The sequence below is a fragment of the Heloderma suspectum genome, chromosome 12 (genome assembly GCF_057233095.1).
Source record: "Heloderma suspectum isolate Gila_16-S chromosome 12, 16-S_ref, whole genome shotgun sequence".
NCBI lineage: Eukaryota > Metazoa > Chordata > Lepidosauria > Squamata > Helodermatidae > Heloderma > Heloderma suspectum.
In genome coordinates, this window is record NC_139469.1 from 35,835,653 (window position 1) to 35,857,244 (window position 21,592).

The window sequence follows — 21,592 nt, forward strand, 5'->3', positions numbered from 1 at the left end:
GTCCTTCAGACCATCCTCCTTGGGCAAGAAGGTGTCAGTAGCCTCCCTGGCATGCTGGCTTCATGAGTGCATTACGCTGGTCTACACCTCCAGTGGCCTCACAGCCCCGGTGGGAATATTGGCCCACTTGGGGGGATGGCTACATCAGCAGCCTTCAGGGTAGGGCTCCCCTTGAGATCTGCAGGGCGGCCACATGGTTGTCTGTGCATACATTTACACGTCACTACAAAATCAGTCTGTTTGCCTCTGCAGAGGGTGCCTTCGGCAGGAGGGTCCTGCAGCCCTAGCAGGGGGCCGGCCTAAGGGTTTGTTGACCCACCCAGGGATGAACTGCTTTGGCACATCCCTGTACTGGCTGGCCTCCTGCACTTGGTAGGAGAAACAAATTTTTTACTCACCGGTGAATTTCTGTTCTCGCCAAGTGAAGGAGGCCATCCTGGCCCGCCTGGTCTGGCCTCCTTCTAAGCGATTCTTAGGCTAGGCAGGCTTCACCACAGTTGCTTCCTCAGCCTGATTGTCAATCAAGGTTGGCAATCAAAGACCGTCAGGACAGTGGGCTTCCGAGGAGTTTCTATGACTTGGAAGACTCAACTGACAAACATGGGGGAGGCCCTGCCTCCTCCAGAAGTTAATTTGGAGACTGCCTTCTCGGTCCCGGAGGCGGAACCTCCCCGTACTGGCTGGCCTCCTTCAGTCGCCGAGAACAGAAATTCACTGGTGAGTAAAGAATTTCCGTTTTTAAGAGATCGTTTTACATTAAGATACCAGGCTATTTTAAAATACAAACTTACTATAGCTGGAACTTAAATAAGCGATTAAATCTTATTTTTTCTATTTATTTTAATATAAACTTTTAATACAGGGTAAAATGTCCAGAAATGCTGAAGTCATGGAGGAAGAGTGTTTAACTTTTTTTCAGAAGAAAGCCCAAGAATTTGTGAGGAAGATAGATAATACTTGGTTTCAGTAAATGCGTCATTATAAACTCTTTTTTCATAATGTATGTTGTTAAAATTAACTCTAAATGAAATTAATAAAATATATTTTGGAAAAAAAACAACTTGCACTTAAATTACATATTTGATGCCTCACACCTTTACTTACCTAAGACCCAAACCATTTGCTGTTATGCCATGTAAGACAATACTGTGCATATCTTTAGAATAACTATAGACTGTGGCAGAATCTTCCACTCATAAGTGAAGAGATGCTGCATCTTGAAATCAGTGGGCTTTCCTGCTGCATACCTGTTGCACATCCATTGATATCAGGTGATGTAAACCATGCTCCGGCATGGCCAAGGCAAGTAACTAGGATGCATCATATAAATATTATACACTTATAATATTGTTTTTACTCAATCTATTATCCAAGATATCTCAATAAAATATAATAAAATAATATAAATAAGTACAATTAAAAAAAAGTCAAACCCAATTTGAGATTGCAGGAGGTAGTAGTTCTCCTAGCAGAATTTTGTAAAGGGGGACCAACTTTCCCAGAATTTGTTTCTATAATCATCTGATACCCTTGTTCTTAAATGAGATGTTAGCTTTGCCATTACAGCAAAATCCCATACTTTGTAAGCCACTCTCCACTGAGAGACTGTTGTGACTTTCCATGTTTGGGCAAATAACATTTGTGCGGCTGTTAACAGAGACGAGACAAGTTCTTTGTGTTCCTTCGTTATAGGAGTTGATATAATTCAGCAATATCAATATGGGATCTAATGGTACATCATATTTCAGGATTCTAGTTAGAATTTTGATATTACCCCAGTATTTTTGTGCATAACTATACAGTGTGCATAAGTACATGTCCACCACATGTGAAAATGTTTTGCAGTACTTTTTGCATCTCCAACAGATTTGGGAATATGGGTTTATTGTACCAGTGATTACAGGAGTTAAATATCATCTTCACATCACTTTAAAGCAGTTCTCCCTTATATTCACATTTAAAGAAAATTTATCCTCTGTTCTCCATAGTTTCTCCCATACCTCCATAGATTTATTACTTCCGGTATTTTGTGCCCACTTTATTATATATTCCTTCACCTGTTCTTGTTCACAGTCATATTTAACAAAAGATGGTATATCTTAGATAGCTGATGTTTACCTTTCTGTATGATTATATTTTCAAATTCTGTTAACTCTCAGTGTTTCATTCTCCCTTACAATTTTTTAAATTATGTTTCTAACTTGAAAATATTCATACCATTGCAGCATTTCAGAGCTTAATATATTTTAACAGCTGAAAACTGAATTATACTTCCATCTTTTATCTAAACAAATTATTTGCTTTCCAAGTGTTAAATCCGTTTAATATATATTAATATTTAAATGCTTTTCTAGAATGCTAGTAACTTGTAATCAATATTTAAGAATGATATAGTTCTTTAAGACTCTTGCTGAGTCTTTCCCTTCTATGGGGATTACAACAGTATCTCATTCTTTCCATGATTTTGGCATTTCATCAATCACCAGTACTTCATAAATTGTTTTCTTTAATGGCCTAATGAATATGTCAGAAAATATATTATAATATTTTTCTGTTACACCATCCAGGGCTGGAGCTTTATTTTCTTTTAGTTTATTGATAGCTTCTGCAGTTTCATTTTCAGTAACCTTTGCTTGCTGATCTATATCAGTTAATTTTGTACCTTGATTTTTGACAAGAACTTTTAAATCCTTTTTTCAATCTGGATTACTGGTTTTATATAGCTGCTTATATTTTAAAAATTCATCTGCTATCTCCTCTGTAGTTTTTGCTAATCCATCTGTTCATTTAATAAGAGGGATATAATTCTTTTGTTTCTTCTTCAATAAATGTGCTAATTTACGTGCAAGATTTGATTGGTGTGTGTAAAAGAACTCTAATTTGGCAGCTTCTTCTATAGGGTTTTCTGCAGTTGCAGTGTTTAATGTATTTGTTCAAGGAAAAACTGTCTACCCATTTGCAGCCTAAATCTTTCTTGAAGTGTTTACTTAATTTGTATCTAACATATAAGTCTCCAGTTCCTCAGAGTTCTTTGTTTTGGCCAAACCAATGACTGAGCTTTGCACCTAAAGTGATGTATCCCCTAAGACCTTCTAAGGTAGTGTTTTGAGTTGCTGTCACTTTGGCTCACAGAGTTCATGAGCTTTGTACTTTGTGGCATTATTACCGTCAATTTCATAGCTTCATAATCTTTTTCATTGGAGTATGGAATTTCTGATTAAGCGGTTTTTATTTTACTTTATTAGTATCCCACTTCTCAGGATCCCCAAGGCAGCAAAAAACAATAACATAATACAAAGCACCATAAAATTAAAAACCATACAGATAAAACAGCTCATCTACAAAAACATTAAAATACCATGATGAGCCAGAGATAATTTTTTAAAAAGTCTTAGCAAGGGTGCTTGGTGAGGGGGGCGGGGAATCTCGGGGATGAAGTGCCACAGTTGAAAAGGCCCTGCTCCTTGTTGCCAACCACCACACCTTGGAAGGTGGGGAGCATTCTGTGTAGGGCCTCCAAAGAAGCAGGTCCATATGAGAGCAGGCAGTCTTTCTAGTGTTCCGGACCCAGGTCACTTAGGGTTTTGTTGCCCTGAATTGTGACCTGAAATGAACTAATAGCCAGTGCAGTTGTTTAAGAACTGGCAATATGTGTTCCTTAGTATGCTGTGTTTTGAACCAGTTGGAGTTTCCAGGCAGTTCAGAGGCAGCCCTGCATAGAGTACATTGCAGTAATCTTATCAAGATGTTATTAGGCTATGTGTGACTGTGATTCTGCTTGGTCAAAGATGGTGACCAAAGCATCCATCTGTAAGCCTAGATCTAAGAGCACCCCCTAAACTGTGTAGTTGATCCTCTATTAGGGAGTGCAACCCTATCGAGAACACGCTGAATCAGATGTAGGTTTCCCCATCTCTGAAAAGAAATGGAAACAAGTCTACGCACATGATAACACAATTTTCAATCTGTGCTTATTTGAGGGAAGCGCAATATAAAGTAATTTTACAGATGCTACATGACACTGCAAAGATTAAACAGGATGTTTGGGTTAGTACTTTCAGGTGCTGGAAGTATAATGCCCATTCTGCAGATCTATGTCCTATTCTGTGGGTGTGCCCACAGGTTTAATTTTTCACAAATTCTTTAAAAAGCCAAAAGCAAAGGGGTTAACAAAAGATGTTTTGTTCAACAAAAGAAAAAGGTTTCAACACATTACAGACCACATGCAGGCCCTTCTTCAAAGAAATCTAAAATCCAACATACAACATTTATAGACTTCAAATATTCCCTGTGCTCAATGATATAAATTACATATATGATGAGATTTCCCCGAAGAAGGGCCTGCATGTGGTCCAAAGCGCATTTGAACCTTTTTCTTTTGTTTCAACATCCCTTTTTACAGTCAGGGCCAGAAATATTGGAACAAGGATAACTGTTTTGGCAGTTGGCCTCTGTACACCACCACATTGAAGTAGAAAGGAAACACACCCAGATGGGAGCCAAGTCAGGACTTCCAGCTGTAATTCAAGGGGTTTGACAAAAGAGGGGCACTAACCATTCAGGAAGGACAGCCAGTGGCATACACACACACCCATCGTTGGTGGCTCATAAGTAATGGAACAAACCAACATCATGTCAAACCTAAGGATCGCCTTCAATACCAGGATGAAAATCCTTTGCAGTCAATGACTGCCTGAAGTCTGGAACCCATGGACATGACCAAATGCTGCGTTTCCTCCCTCGAGATGCTTTGCCAGGCCTTTACTGCAGCTGCCTTCAGCTGCTGCTTATTTGTGGGTCCTTCTTTCTTCAGTCTTCAGTAAGTGAAAAGCGTGGTCTCTTGGGTTGAGATCAGGTGACGGACTTGGCCATTGAAGAGCATCCCACTTCTTTGCCTTTAGAAACCCTTGGGTAGCTTTTGCTGTATGTTTTGGGTCATTATCCATCTGCAATATGAAGCGGCGTCCTATCAGTTTGGCAGCATTCGGCTGAATCTGAGCAGAAAGTATAGCCCTATACACTTCAGAATTCATCCTGCTGCGTTTATCAGCAGTCAGGTGATCAATAAACACCTGTGACCCGGTTCCATTGGCAGCCATACATGCCCATGCCATAACACTGCCTCCACCATGTTTGACAGATGATGTGGTATGCTTTGGATCATGAGCTGTTCCTTTCCATCTCCATACTTCTCTCTTCCCATCATTCTGGTACAAGTTAATCTTGGTTTCATCACAAAGAATCTTGTTCCAGAACAGGGCAGGCTTTTTTAGGTGTTTGCAGGCAAAGGCTCATCTGGCCTTTCTGTTCTTGAGCTTTACCAGTGGTTTGCACCTTGTTGTGAAGCCTCTGTATTTACATTCATAAAGCCATCTCTTGATTGTAGATGTTGACAATGACATGCCTACCTCCGCAAGAGCGTTCTTGACCTGGCTAGATGTTGTGAAAGGGTTCCTTTTCACCTTAAGCAGAATTCTGCGGTCATCCACTTTAGTTGTCTTCTGTGGTCTTCCAGGCCTTTTGCTTTTGCTGAGCTTGCCAGTTAATTCTTTCTTTTTCAGGATGTTCCAAACTGTTGTGTTGGCCACTCCCACTGTTTTTGCTATCTCTCTGATGGGTTTATTTTGTTTCCTCAGCCTAACGATGGCCTCCTTCACTCGCATGGACACCTCTTTGGACCTCATGTTGGGAGTTCCAGTGAACAGCTACCAAATGCAAATGTAACACTCAGAACCACCTCTAGGCCTTTTCTCTGCTTGCTTGGTCATGGGGTACCCAGGAAACAGGCCACACCTGGTCGTGCAGCTGCTTGTCAGCCATTCGTTCCATTACTTATGAGCCCCCAACGATGGGGGTGTGTGCATGCCACTGGCTGTCCTTCCTGAATGGTTAGTGCCCCACTTTTGTCAAACCCCTTGAATTACAGCTGGAAGTCCTGACTTCGCTCCCATATGGGTGTGTTTCCTTTCAAATTCAGTGTGGTGGTGTACAGAGGCCAACTGCCAAAACAGTTATCCTTGTTCCAATATTTCTGGCCCTGACTGTATCTGTCTCTTTGCTTTTGGCTTTTTGGCATTACTTGTGGGGTTCCCCTTTTTGTTGGGATTGCTTTACCACAAATTCCTTCACTCATAACAGGGGTAAGACTGAATTTTGATTCTTTGACTTTTGTTCTTGGAACAGAGTAAAAATGGACTTCTGTTTGGAACCAATGTCACTCTGGTAGCATCCCACGGGCAGTCTGTGGGAGCTTTCTCAAACAGCTTTTTAAAAGGTTGAAAACCCTTTTCATTCCCCCCTGGAATTAAAGGGGGGGCAAGGCAGCTCTGGATAACACCTTGGAGAAAAGTACCCCCCTGGAGATAGCAGGGGGGCTGGATTCCAGGATGATCTCTCCAGAGCTTTACCAACACAAAAACCTGTACTGAGACTCCTATTTCATAGGAGAAAATAGGGCTGACGTGTTCCATAATAATATATGTTTTAAGAAATAACTTCTGAGGGATGATTTAAGAAATGTTAACAATATTTGAAAACATCTGAGGACCTGCAAGATCTGTTTGAGAGAAACATGTCTGCGCCGAGGAGAAGAAAGGAGTCGGCATCAACTCCCCCCGCACCCCCTGTGTCAAACGTTTCGAGAACAGAAGGTATAGGGGAATTATTTACTCTGATAAAGACTTTATCTTTGCAGTTAACGGAGCAAGCCAAAAGATGGGATTAAACCAAAATTCCATCACTGCCTTGCAAGGAGCTATGGATCTAATTAATGCGTCATGGCAAAAGATGGAGACGAAAATTAATGAGCTAGAAGACCGAATGGCAGGAAATGAAACTACAATACACATTTGTTTTAAAAATGCCTCTGATAGAATTTCTGAACTGGAGGCTTTCACGAGGAGATCCAATGTACGTATTATTGGGATTAAAAATCTGTCTAATGATGTAAAATTGCCTATTTTTGTGGATAAACTTTTGCATGAGATACTCCCTATCCCATCTGATTATTTACTTGATATTGAGCAGGCATTTTGTGTGCCAAATGCTAAAGGGACTGACTATACGATCATAGTCTAATTTACAAAAGTCTCCACAAAGAATTATATCCTGCGTTTGGCAAGGGAGGGTGGAAGCCTTTCCTGGAAACAAGATAAAGTTATGTTATTTCCAGATTACATCAAAGAGGTGGTGAATAAAAGAAGGCAACTTATTAAAGCAAAAAATATGGCAAAACAAATGAACTTACAATATTACTTAAAATATCCTGCTACACTTTGTATTGTGTCTGAAGGTCAGATGACCACAATTCCACACCAGTGGGACTCTACTGAGTAGAGGAGCAGGCACAGGCTAGTCTACAACAATCAGAAAGCTAGACACAAGAAGGAAATAGGGGCTATGGAAGGACAAGACTCTCCAGTGGTGGTGACCTGCAAAGTTTGTGCAATGTTTGTTTTCTTGCCTGAGAACATGGCCTACATCTGCAGCAAGTGCAAGTTGATCACGCTGCTGGAAGAAAAAGTAAGAGGACTAGAGCAGCGACTGTCGACCCTCCAGGGAATAAGAGAACATGAAGAGTTCTTGGACAGAATGGTGGAACTACAGCAGCAAAGGGAAGACCAGAAGCTTGAAGAGCAACAGCAAGCTGAGGCAGAAGTGGGAAATGCTGAGGTGAGGAAAAATGGAGTACAGGATACTACTTGGAAAAGAGTGACAGTTAGGAGAAGAAGAACTAGACGACACTCTGCACCAGTGGAAGCGGTGGAGCTGTGGAACCGATTCCAGGTGCTTGAGGATGAGACCAGAGGACAGCCTGCAGAGGAAGAATCGCAGGGGAACCTGCATGAGAGTGAGTAAGAGGCTGAAGGTGAGTCAAGCAGAGGCAATGAAATCCAGGCTTACAACAAGAAGAAGAGAAGAGTAGTAGTGGGAGACTCCTTGCTACGTGGGATCAAAACCCAAGTATGTCGTGAAGACCCGTGGACTCGCCAGGTATGTTGTCTCCCGGGAGGACGGATTAGAGATGTGACTGAAAGGTTGCCTGCACTCATAAAGCCCACTGACAGTTATCCCTTTCTCCTCATCCATGTGGGAACAAATGATACCACCAAGCGGAGCTACCAAGAAATCTTGTCAGACTTTGAAGCTTTGGGAAGGAAACTCAAGAACTTTGGGGCCCAGATAGTTTTCTCATCCATCCTTCCAGTAGTTAGAAGAGGGATAGAAAGGGAAATAAAATTACCCGGGTGAATGACTGGCTATGAAGGTGGTGCCGATGAGAGAGATTTGGATTCTTGGACCATGGGCTATACTTCCTGGAAGATGGGCTGTTGGCAAGGGATGGGTTGCACCTCACAAAGGATGGGAAGAATGTGTTTGGCCACAGCATGAACTTCGTCAGGAGGGATTTAAACTGAATCCTACAGGGGAGGGAGACATAAAGTTGGTAACAATGGATGAAGGCTCATGCACCACAACGGAGAGAACAGCTCTAATAGCACCCAATAATAGTCTTCAGAAACATGTAGGAAGAAAGCCAGACTATGAAGCACATGGTCTTCGATGTCTATATACTAATGCCCACAGTATGGGAAACAGAACGAACTTGAACTCTTATTACCAGAGGGAAATTATGACTTTATAGGTGTAACTGAGACTTGGTGGGATGACTCTCATGACTGGAATACAGCAATTGAAGGATATAACTTGTTCAAAAAGAACAGGAGGAACAGAAAGGGAGGTGGGGTTGCACTGTATATGAAAAATACATATCTCTGCACAGAAATACAGGAGGATGAGCTTGGTAGCCCATCGAGAGCATCTGGATCAAAATAAATGGAGCAAAGAATGAAAGGAACCTGGTGGTCGGGGTCTACTACTGGCCACCCAATCAAGGAGAAGACGAGGATGAAACTTTTGAAAAGCAAATAGCCAATGTTTTAAGGAAGCATGACGTAGTAGTAATGGGGGACTTCAATTTCCCTGATTTTATTTGGGAGACAAATTCTGCAAAACATGGCCCCTCCAGGAAATTCCTGACTTGTGTGGCAGATAACTTCCTCCTACAGAAAGTAGAGAAAGGAACTAGAGGATCGGCTATCCTTGACTTGATCCTAACCAACAGAGATGACGTAGTGGATAAAGTAGCAGTTACAGGAAGTCTGGGGGAAAGCAACCATGTAGTACTTGAGTTCTTGGTTCTAAGGGAAGCAAAAGCTGAGTGTAGTCAAACGTGTACCCTGGATTTTAGGAAAGCTGATTTTGTTAAACTCAGAAAAATGATCAGTAAGGTCCCATGGCAAGCAACTCTAATGAGAAAAGGAGTCCAAGATGGGTGGGAGCTTTTAAAAAAGGAAATTCTCAAGGCACAATTACAAACAATTCCAACAAGAAGAAAAGGTGGAAGAACAACAGAAGAAGCCATTGTGGCTTCACAAAAAGCTTAGAGATGACCTGAAAACAAAAAAGGACACATATAGGAAGTGGAAAGAACCCCAAGCAACAAAGGAAGAGTACAGGCAGGTAGCACAGAATTGCAGAGATGGAGTCAGGAAGGCTAAAGCTGAGAACGAGCTGGGGTTAGTAAGGGATGCTAAAAGCAACAAAAAGGCTTTCTTCAGCTACGTGCACAGTAAATGACAGAGGAAAGAAAGGGTGGTTCAGCTATTAAATAAGGATGGCAAAATGATAACAGATGACAAAGGAAAGGAACTAGCAGAAGAACTCTCAGAACCGCTGTCTATTCTCTTTGAGCAATCATGGAGGACGGGGGAAGTGCCAGATGACTGGAGGAGAGCTAATGTGGTCCCTGTCTTCAAAAAGGAGGAACCTGGGAACTACAGACCAGTCAGTCTGCAGCAAAGTATCAAGCAATCCATCTGTAAGCACTTGAAAACAATGCAGTGATGACTCGAAGCCAACATGGATTTGTCAAGAACAAATCCTGCCAGATGAATCTGATCGCATTTTTTGATCAAGTAACCTCCCTTGTGGACTGTGGAAATGCTGTAGACATCATAGACCTCGACTTCAGCAAAGCTTTCGACAAAGCGCCCCATGATCTCCTGATGAGCAAACTAGCTCAAAGTGGGCTAGATGAAACAGAATCGGACCCAAAGAGTGCTTATCCATGGGATCTTCTCAAACTGGGGAGAGGTAAACGCAGGGCTCAGTCCTGGGCCCAGTGCTCTTCAACATTTTTATTATTGACTTGGCGGTGGAGGTGCAAGGAATGCTGATCAGATTTGCCGATGACACAAAATTGGGTGGCATAGCTAATACCCTGGAAGACAGAAACAGAATTCAAAGTGATCTTGATAGACTGGAGCACTGGGCAGAAAACAACAGAATGACATTTAATAGGGATCAATACCAAGTTTTGCACCTAGGAAAAAGAAACCAAATACACAGTTACAAGATGGGGGATACATGGCTCAACAGCACTATAAGTGAGAAGGATCTTGGAACTGTTGTCAATCACAAGCTGAAGATGAGCCAACAATGGGATGTGGCTGCAAAAAAGGCCAATGCTATTTTGGGCTGCATTAATAAAAGCATAGCTTCCAAATCTCGGGAAGTACTAGTTCCCCTCTATTCAGCACTGGTTAGGCCTCATCTGGAGTACTGTGCCCAGTTCTGGACACCACACTTTAAGAAGGATGCAGACAAACTGGAGAGGGTTCAGAGGAGGGTAACAAAGATGATCAGGGGACTGGAAACAAAACCCTATGAAGAGGGACTGAAAGAACTGGGCATGTTTAGCCTTGAGAAGAGAAGACTGAGGGGAGATATGATAGCACTCTTCAAGTCCTTGAAAGGTTGTCACAGAGAAGAAGGCCAGGATCTCTCCTCCATCATTCCTGAGTGCAGGACACGAAATACTGGGCTCAGGTGACAGGAAGCCAGATTCCGGCTGAACATCAGGAAAAACGTCCTGACTGTTAGAGCAGTACGACAGTGGAACCCATTCCCTAGGGAGGTGGTGGGCTCTGCCACACTGGAGGCATTCAAGAGGAGGCTGGACAGCCATCTGTCAGGGATGCTCTGACTTGGATTCCTGCATTGAGCAAGGGGTTGGACGCTATGGTCTTGTAGGCCCCTTCCAACCCTACTATTCTATGATTCTATGAAGAAGTTTCTAAATCATGAAATGGCGGAGGCATGGCTGAACGTAAAAATGCGTGAGAATTCTGTTAACAACCTCATGAACTGGAATCTTTAAACAAGCTTTGTTAACTGCTTGTGTTTAGTCTACATGATCCAGGCTAGATCAGAAGATAAATGATTATACATATATTCATTTATTCTCTTTCATCTTTCTTTTTCCTTGCTTTTCTTTATATTTTTTATTTCAAAATAGATATGGTATGCTGTATTTAAATTTATTGTTTGAGGGTAATTGTGCACATGCATTTATATATAAAATATTACTGATGGTTGAAGGTTTATTTTAAGTTTATTATATAACACTATATTTCTTTTAATTATTATTGTTATTAATAATAATAATATAGGCTACTGGGAATGAATTGTAGACCTGTTTCTTTGATATAAGATTGATGATATGATATTGAAATGTAAGGTTGTTTATTAAACTGTAAGATTGTTAAAGTTATAGATATAGTTTTTAAAATAGAATGGCATTGGAGGCTGGGGGGTTTTGGAGTTTAAACTTAATTCTTTAAAGGGGAGGGAGATGGAGAGGGGGAGGGAAGGGGAAAGAATCTTCTTTTTCCTTCACTTCCTTTCCTCCTCCCTTTTCCTTTTTTTTCTTTTTCCTTCTCTTTTTGTTGTTGTGGTGTCCTCATTAGAATATTATATTTTTGGGAAATTGTAGTATTGATCAGGTTGTTGGTAATTTTGGTATTGTTTATTTCATTTATAAAGATAAAATAAATAAAAATATATTTTAAAAAAAGAACAGATTAAAAATGTTAGTGAATAATCTTTTGGTTCCAGCAAAATTATTCTCTCCACATTTTGGAAATAATACCAATAATGATGGAATGACGGTTAATTTTTTTTTTTTGGACATTAACAGAATTGACAAATTGATTGACTTTGCTTAGAAATAGAATGAATTTATTTATAAGAACATTCACCAGGATAGGGAAATTTTAGATGCAGCTTTCTTTATGTGAATTGTAAGAGGCCTTTGAGTTTCATGTTCTGTTACTATGTTTAATTACAGATTTCTAAAATAATAAGCAGGCTCAATCCCTCCGCTCCTTGGTCAGTTATATCCCTCCTCACCAATATCTTGGTCTTATCTCAATTGAGCTTCAGTTTATTGGTGTATATCCATCCCATCCCAGACACTTGCTCCGGACATCTGCTGTCACACCTGAAGAAGATGGAAAGGAAGGATAGAGTTGCATGTTATCACCTTACTGTTTGCATTTAACTTGAAATCTCTGGATAATCTCACCCTGCAGTTTCATGTAGATGTTAACAGCATTGGCATGGGGTGGCGTGGGGCAGGCAGGCAGGATAGCACAGATGGTTCTTTTTTTCACGTTACTCAAGACACAAGCTTTGTACCCAAAAGCTCAGGATGAGAAAGAGCATTGATAGCTCTCTTGACATCCAGTAAATGCAGTTTTATAAGGGAAAGCATAAATGAACAAGTACTTCTGTGCAATCAACTTCAGGGTGAGTTTTAGTGCCTGTTGGAAATCCATGCTTATTCCACTAGAGGCAAGCTATATCTGCAGTTTTAAGAGGGGTTGCAGTGAAGGACAAGAATAAAGTGGCAACATAGTCTGCACCATCAACCATCCCTCTGTTAATGAAAGTGAAGAGGCTGCTATGGGGAGAAATTTATTTCTTTTTTTATTTCTTACGCCTGTACTGAGCATCATAGAATAGTAGGGTTGGAAGAGGCCTACAAGACCATCGAGTCCAACCCCCTGCTCAAGCAGGAATCCAAGTCAGAGCATCCCTGACAGGATGGCTGTCCAGACTCATCTTGAATGCCTCCAGTGTGGAGAGCCCACCACCTCCCTAGGGAATGGGTTCCACTGTCGTACTTCTGTAACAGTCAGGACGTTTTTCCTGATGTTCAGCCAGAATCTGGCTTCCTGTCACTTGAGCCCATTATTCTGTGTCCTGCACTCTGGGATGATCGAGAAGAGATGCTGGCCTTCCTCTCTGTGACAACCTTTCAAGTACTTGAAGAGCGCTATCATGTCTCCCCTCAGTCTTCTCAAGGCTAAACATGCCAAGTTCTTTCAGTCTCTCTTCATAGGGCTTTGTTTCCAGACCCATGATCATCTTTGTTGCCTTCCACTGAACCCTCTCCAGTTTGTCTGCATCCTTCTTCATGTATGGCGCCCAGAACTGGACACGGTACTCTTGATGAGGCCTAACCAGTGCTGAGTAGAGGGGAACTAATACTTCATGTGATTTGGAAGCTATACTTCTATTAATGCAGCCCAAAACAGCATGTGCCTTTTTTCCAGCCAGATCGCATTGTTGGCTCATATTCAACTTGTGATCTACAACAATTCCAAGATCCTTCTCACTTGTAGTGTTGTTGAACCACGTATCCCCCATCTTGTAACTGTGCATTTGGTTTCTTTTTCCTAGGTGCAGAGCTTGGCATTGATCCCTATTAAATGTCATTCTATTGTTTTCTGCCCAGCGCGCCAGCCTATCAGAGTCACTTTGAATTTTGTTTCCGTCTTCCATGGTATTAGCTGTCCCGCCCCATTTTGTGTCATCTGCAGATTTGATCAGCATTCCTCCACCTCCTCCTCCAAGTCATTAATAAAAAGGTTGAAGAGCATTGGGCCTAGGACTGAGCCCTGTGGTACCCTGCTCATTACCTCTCCCCAGTTTGAGAAGATCCCATTGATCAGCACTCTTTGATTCTGTAGCCAACTGTGGATCCACCGGATTGTTGTTTCATCTAGCCCACTTTGAGCTAGTTTGCTCATCAGGAGATCATGGGGCAGTTTGTCAAAAGCTTTGCTGAAGTCAAGGTATATGATGTCTACAGCATTCCCACGGTCCACAAGGGAGGTTACCTGACCAAAAAATGCGATCAGATTCATCTGGCAGGATTTGTTCTTGACAAATCCATGTTGGCTTCGAGTCATCACTGCATTGTTTTCAAGTGCTTACAGATGGATTGCTTTATCATCTGCTGCAGAATTTTCCCAGGGATTGATGTCAGACTGACTGGTCCATACTTCCCAGGTTCCTCCTTTTTGCCCTTTTTGAAGATAGGGACAACAGTAGCCCTCCTCCAGTCATCTGGCACTTCACCCGTCCTCCGTGATTTCTCAAAGATAATAGACAGTGGTTCTGAGAGTTCTTCTGCCAGTTCCTTTGTGACTCTAGGATGCAGTTCATCTGGCCCTGGTGATTTGAACTCATTCAAAGTAATATGGTGTTCCTTGACCATATGCCTGTCGATCTCAAGCTGCAATCCTGCCCCTTCAGCCTGGACTTTGCCTTTGCCAGGGGGGTCATAGACCTTCTTCTGGGAGAAGACTGAGCCAAAGTAGGAATTGAGTACTTCTACCTTTTCTTCATCATCTGTTATCATTTTGCCATCCTTATTTAATAGCTGAACCTCCATTTCTTTCCTCTTGTCTTTTACTATGCACGTAGCTGAAGAAAGCCTTTTTGTTGCTTTTAGCATCCCTCTCTAACCTTAGCTTGTTCTCAGCTTTAGCTTTCCTGATGCCATCCCTACAATTCTGTGCTCCCTGCCTGTACTCTTCCTTTGTTGCTTGGCCTTCCTTCCACTTCCTATATGTGTCCCTTTTTGTTTTCAGGTCATCTCTAAGCTTTTTTTTTTTTTTAATATATTTTTATTTATTTTATCTTTATAAATGAAATAAACAATACCAAAAATACCAGCAACCAACAACAATACAACAATTTCCCAGCAATACAATATTCTGAGGAGGACACTACAATAACAAAAAGAAAAGGAAAAAGAAAAAAAACCGAAAAAGAGAGGAGAAAAGGAAGTAAAGAAAAAGAAAAGCGAATTCTTTCCCTCCCCCTCCCCTTTAAAGAATAAACTCCAATACTCCCCAGCCTCCGATGCCAGTCTATTTTAAAAACTATATAACCCTAACAATCTTAAAGTTTAATAAACAACCCTGCACCTCAACATCACATCAATTCTACATCAAAGAAATAGGTCTACAGTTCACTCCCAGCACCCTATATTAATAACAACAACAACAACAATAATAATCAAAAGAAATATAGTGTTATATAATAATAAAACCCAAAATAAACCCTCATCTATCAGCAATATATTCTATACTAGACATATAAATACATGTGCACAATTACCCCCAAACAATTAACCTAAATACAGCATACTATATCTACTCTGAAATAAAAAATAATAAATTTATAAAGAAAAGCAAGAAAAAAAGATGGAAGAGAATAAACGAATATATGTATAATCATTTGTCTTCTGACCTAGCCTGAATCATGTAGACTAAATACAAGCAGTTAACAAAGCTTGTTTAAAGATTCCAGTTCATGGGGTTGTAACAGAAATCTCACGCATTTTTACATTCAGCCACGCCTCCGCCATTTCATGATTTAGAAACTTCTTCATCTGACCTTCAGACACAATACAAAGTGTATCCGGATATTTTAAGTAATATTGTAAGTTCATTTGTTTTGCCATATGTTTCGCGTTGATAAATTGCCATCTTGTATTCGCCACCTCTTTGATGTAATCTGGAAGTAACATAACTTTATCTTGTTTCCAGGATAGGCTTCCACCCTCTCTTGCCAAACGCAGGATATAATTCTTTGTGGAGACTTTTGTAAATTGGACTATGATCGTATAGTCAGTCCCTTTAGCATTTGGCACACGAAATGCCTGCTCAGTATCAAGTAAATAATCAGATGGGATAGGGAGTATCTCATGCAAAAGTTTATCCACAAAAATAGGCAATTTTACATCATTAGCCAAATTTTTAATCCCAATAATTTGTACGTTGGATCTTCACGTGAAGGCCTCCAATTGAGAAATTCTGTCAGACATTTTTAAAACATACTTGTGTCGTAGTTTCATTCCCTGCCATTCGGTCTTCTAGCTCGTTAATTTTCGTCTCCATTTTTTGCCATGACGCATTAATTAGATCCACAGCTCCTTGCAAGGCAGTGATGGAATTTTGGTTTAATCCCATCTTTTGGCTTGCTCCATAAATTACGAAGATAAAGTCTTTATCAGAGTAAATCCCCTATATTTTCTGTTTTCTAAACTTTTGACATGGGAGGTACGGGGGGAGTTGGGGGTAATGCCAGCCCCTTCCTTCTCGTCGGTGTAGTCATGTTTCTGTCAGACAGATCTTGCAGGTCCTCAGATGTTCTCAAATATTGTTAATATTTCTTAAATCATCCCTCAGGAGTTGTTGATATTTCTTAAAGCATATATTATTATGGAACACATCAGCCCTGTTTTCTCCTATGAAATAGGAGTTTCAGAACAGCTTTTTGCGCTGGTAAAGCTCTGGGGAGATAATCCTGGAATCCAGCCCCCCCAATATCTCGTGGGGGATACTTTTCTCCAAGGTGTTACCCAGAGCTGCCTTGCCCCCCCCCCTTTAATTCCAGGGGGGAATGAAAAGGTTTTTCAACCTTTTAAAAAGCTGTTTGAGAAAGTTCCCACGGAGCTCCCGTGGGGTGCTACCAGAGCGACATTGGTTCCAACCAGAAGTCCATTTTTACTCTGTCTTCCACCTTTTGTTGTTGTTGGAAGTGTTTGTAATTGTGCCTTCAGAATTTCTTTTTTAAAAAACTCCCATCCACATTGGACTCCTTTTCTTATTACAGTTGCTTGCCATGGGACCTTGGTTATTGTTCTGAGTTTATTAAAACTGGCTTTCCTAAAATCCAGGGTATGCGTTTGACTATACTCGGCTTCTGCTTCCTTTAGAACCAAGAACTCAAGTAAAACATGGTCGCTTTCCCCAAGTTTTCATGTAACTGCTACTTTATCCACTAAGTCATCTCTATTGACCATGTTCCTTTTATTCTTTGCTCCATTTATTTTAACCCAGATGCTCTCAATGGGGCTACCAAGCTCATCCTCCTGAATTTCTGTGCAGAGATATGTATTTTTAACATACAGTGCAACCCCACCTCCCTTTCTGTTCCTCCTGTTCTTTTTGAACAAGTTATGTCCTTCAATTGCTGTATTCCAGTCGTGGGAGTCATCCCACCAAGTTTCAGTTACACCTATCAAGTCATAATTTCCCTCCTGTATTAAGAGTTCAAGTTCGTTCTGTTTGTTTCCCATACCCTGGGCATTAGTATATCGACATCAAAGACCATGTGCTTCATAGTCTGGCTTTCTTCCTACATGTTTCTGAAGACTATTATTGGGCGCTATTTGAGCTGTTCTCTCCGTTGTGGTGCATGAGCCTTCATCCATTGTTACCCCCAACTTTACGTCTCCCTTCCCTGTAAAGATTCAGTTTAAATCCGGCCTGATGAAGTTCTTCATTCTGTGGCCAAACACATTCTTCCCAGCCTTATGAGATGCAACCCATCCCTTACCAACAGTCCGTCGTCCAGGAAGTATAGTCCGTGGTCCCAGAGTCCAAATCTCTTGTGTTGGCACCACCTTCGTAGCCAGTCATTCACCCGGAGTATTTTTCTTTCCCTTTCTATCCCTCTTCTAACTACTGGAAGGATGGATGAGAAAACTATCTGGGCCCCAAAGGTCTTGAGTTTTCTTCCCAAAGCTTCAAAGTCTGACATGATTTCTTGGTAGCTCCACTTGGTGGTATCATTTGTTCCCACATGGATGAGAAGAAAGGGATACCTGTCAGTGGGCTTTATGAGTGTAGGGAACCCTTCAGTCACGTCTCTAATCTGTCCTCCTGGGAGACCGCATACTTGGCAAGTCCATGCGACATACTTGAGTTTCGATCCCATGCAGCAAGGAGTCTCCCACAATGCCTACTCTTCTTGTTGTTGTAGGCCTTGGTTTCATTGCCTTTGAATTGCCTTGACTGACCGTCAGCCTCTTATTCTCTCTCATGCAGGTTCCCCTGTAATTCTTCCTCTGCAGGCTGTCCTCCAGTCTCCTCAAGTTCCTGGAAACGGTTCCATAGCTCCACTTCTTCCACCAGGGCAGAGTGGCTTCTAGTTCTTCTTCTCCTAACTGTCACCCTTTTCCAAGGAGTCTCCTCTACTGCATTTTTCCTCACCTCAGGATTTTCCTCTTCTGCCTCAGCTTGCTGTTGCTCTTTTAGCTTCTGTTCTTCACTTTGCTGCTGCAGTTCCACCGTTCTGTCCAAGAACTCTTCGTGTTCTCTTATTCCCCGGAGGGTCGACAGTTGCCACTCCAGGCCTCTTACCTTTTTTTCCAGCAGTGTGATCAACTTGCACTTGTTGCACGTGCAGGCCATGTTGGTCTCGGGCAAGAAAATAAACATTGCACAGACCTTGCAGGTCACCACCACTGGAGAGTCTTTTCCTTCCATAGTCTCTTTTCCCTTTATGTTTCTAGTTTCTGATGGTTCTGTGATAGCCTGTGCTTTGTCCTCTGTTCACTGGAGGTTAACAACGGAGTCCCACTGGTATGGAAGTGTGTGTTACAAGAAAAAGAAATTATAAAAAAAATGTTAGGGGCCTCCCCCTTGACCTCCCTCTGCCGAACTCCTGTTTGCTTGCTCTGATCTCTCGCTCTCTGGGAGCTTGCTTGCATGTATCGCCCCTAGACCAGCTAGATAAGCTTCCTCTGCTCTGCTCAGCTAGGAGGCGGGAAACTGACTGAAACTTCCTGCCCACACAGCTGCTGGGAGTACTGAGACCACACCCCTTCAGTTCAGTTGGGGCTCTCTACTTCTGCCTTCTAGTACAACAACTCACTAATCTCATTCGCTGTGGGACTGCACAAGAGCCATAAATAATGAAAAGGGTTTGTACTTAACCGTAGCTGTGGTCTTTGGCTCTGTTCCGCGTCATAACCCCCCACCTTCTTGCCTGTAGAGTCTGCAACGCATTGGGCCCTCCATAGCATGCTTCTCTCTCCACCTCTCCCATGTGAGGAAAGGTGGGTTGTATCATTAGTTGAGAGGAGGTAGAGCACACTTCACACATCGGGAGGTTCTGCAGCTGTCCTGTACATACAGGGACTGCTCAAAGAATTCTACTTTCAGGTAGGTGTGATCCTGCATCCTTTGATATATACGTGCGTATGTGTGTTTAACTTGTGAGCCCAGCAATTTCTCGTTCAGTTGAGCTTGAGCTATCATGCTTTTCTTGGTTGGGTATTCTGCTGAAAACTCAGTTCATGTCTCATGGGCACAGGAATGCAAAATCATGTATCACTTTGGCTGGATTGATAGATGCGTCTCAAGGTGATGGAACGGGAATGTATCTCACATTTGTGAATGCTCCTCTGTATTAAAAACAAAAACTCTGAAAGTAGACTATTCTCTTTCCTGAATGTGCTGTTTTTCTACTTGTGCCTTTCCACATTTTATATGGCAGAATACTCGAGTGATATTCCTTGTCTGCAGTCTGAAGTTAATACAGTCCACTGGAGCGCTTCAAACTCTGGCCATTTCATCCCCTCCTCATTTCTTCTGTATGTGTAGCCCTTAGTTCTCAACACAGTTACTTGATTAACATCAGTGGACCATTATCTCGAAGTGTGTGTAACATTGCAGAACTATTTTGAGCTCTACTTCATGGATTTGAAATGCTCTTAACCAGGTCTCTTCTTGAGGAGAAATTTCTCTTTCCAGTTTTAAAAGGACAAAGGTGATGGGGGAGGAATGGCACAGGGAACTTATATTCGCACCACCTTGCCCAGTAATGCTCCTGTGATCTCTTGCTTTCCCCTTAGGCATGCCTCCCATTTGGGACTTGGTCAGCCACTCCCCTAACCAGTCAGGTGATGCAAACCTATTTCCCTTTCATGTGTGTGTTCATGGTTTTTAACCATAGGTTGCCAAATCTAGTAGCTCCTCACACTGTTGCTTCAGTTCTTCATTTCTTGGTTGTCATGTCTTTCATTTGGAATTTGGCTGAAGTGCATGATTTGACTTTGGGCTAAGATGAAAAGACTGTGTGGTGTATGCCCAACTGTGCATTAAAGTAATGTGTAGAAACACTCATGTTCACTTAATTTCAGCTTATAGATGACTTCCCCCCCCAAATCTCTCCTTTATTTGACCGTGGGCTCAGATCCGAAGAGTGGCCCAAACTCATGCAAGGGGCTTCTGTTAGCCAACTCCCTGCCTTTGAGCAGCTGACCTTCAGGCCGTATCGCAAACTGCTTTGAAAGTCTCCTCAACGTCAAAAGCAGGATTGCTACTTTTGGGAGGGCTGCTATTCAAGAAAAAGGCCGTCTTACACACACCGAGCTAGTCTCACAATTGTTTGGATACTGACCAAATTATCTGTGATTATAATAACTATGAATGTGCATTCATATAACCTATGAATGTAATTATTTTTAAACAGCAGTGGATATTGGAGAATTGAGGCATGAATGGTCTGGAAATTCTGCTGCTGTCTTAATCGCATGATTAACTTTTGGAAGGGGGGCACTGTTGGTCCAAGGTAGGCTTCACTAAAACCACTTGCCATGGTGAGTGTGATGAACGGCTGTCCTTCTCTAGCTTGGAAGCTGGAAAGGTGAGCAGCGATTGTCTGGGCAGTTGCGTGGCAATCCCCACCCTTTCCCCAGCTCCAAAGCTGGGAGGAAGACTAGGGGGTTTTGGCACTTGCAATGCCATGGCAATTGCTCTGGAGCAAGAAAGGCAGCCCAGGCAGGCAGGGTGTGCTCCTCTCACCTGGCCTTTGCCTTGGGAAAGAGCAGGGAGGAAGAGGAAACATAGGATTCTGCTGTGGAGCATGCCCCCCCTCTGGCCTTTCTCAAGGGACGCTTTGGCGGCGGGAGGGGGCTGGCAACTATTTGGCTTCACCAGGAAGGCCAGCCCAAAATTGTGGACCTTTTGTCTCCCATAGATGTTGCTTATTCTTTTCTGCAATCAGAGGTGAGAAGTAGTGAGATCCTGTAGTGTAGCCTTCCGTAACCTGGTGCCTTCCAGACGTTTGGACTTCAGCTCCCATCAGCCCCAGCCATCGGGGCCAGTGCTGGGAGTTGCAGTCTAAAGCGTGGAGGGCACCAGGTTGGAGAAGGCTGCTCTAGTCCATCCTGAAATGGCAGCCCAAAGATCTGTCAACAAAATCCATACTACAGACAGGAGGCATTTGCAAAACGAAAGATCCTATATACCTTTTCTCAACCCTGAAACCTGCCAGAATAAAATAGGTCTGACTGACCATTATAATGGGCTAGTTGGGGTTGTGAGGAGCTGAGAATCAAGCTAGTTCCATCACCAGGAGCTAGTTGCTTCCTGGTGGTGAAGGAACTGAATACCTAATTGCTATGCACACTATTTATTCCATGATTTTACATTGTTATGTATTAATAAAATGTATTGGCCAAGGTATCTGCTTTCAAAAGAATCCAAAGAGGCATACAAATCAATGCTAAAATCACAGTGCTCCGATCCCTAAATGCCAGGTTGGGGCCCATTACACTAGTATGGGTAAGTAACAAGGCTGACAACAGTTAAGGAGACAA

The 21,592-nt window shown here is 42.1% G+C and overlaps 1 protein-coding gene across 10 annotated transcripts in view; it reads left to right on the forward strand.

The window, feature by feature from the left end:
• The window catches only part of TNRC6A (trinucleotide repeat containing adaptor 6A), a 103,736-nt gene that overhangs the window by 52,923 nt on the left and 29,221 nt on the right, over positions 1–21,592 (forward strand). Inside the window, exons 1-2 of one of the 10 annotated variants that reach the window (XM_084819094.1) lie at positions 5,748–5,888; positions 19,844–19,891. The exons of 8 other annotated variants lie outside the window; for them this stretch is intronic. In XM_084819094.1, coding sequence (XP_084675220.1) covers positions 5,849–5,888; positions 19,844–19,891 — 88 coding nt within the window. In that variant the 5' untranslated portion in view covers positions 5,748–5,848. Of the gene's footprint in view, positions 1–5,747; positions 5,889–19,843; positions 19,892–21,592 lie in introns of those variants that run through there. One more of the 10 variants, XM_084819095.1, reaches the window with a different exon arrangement.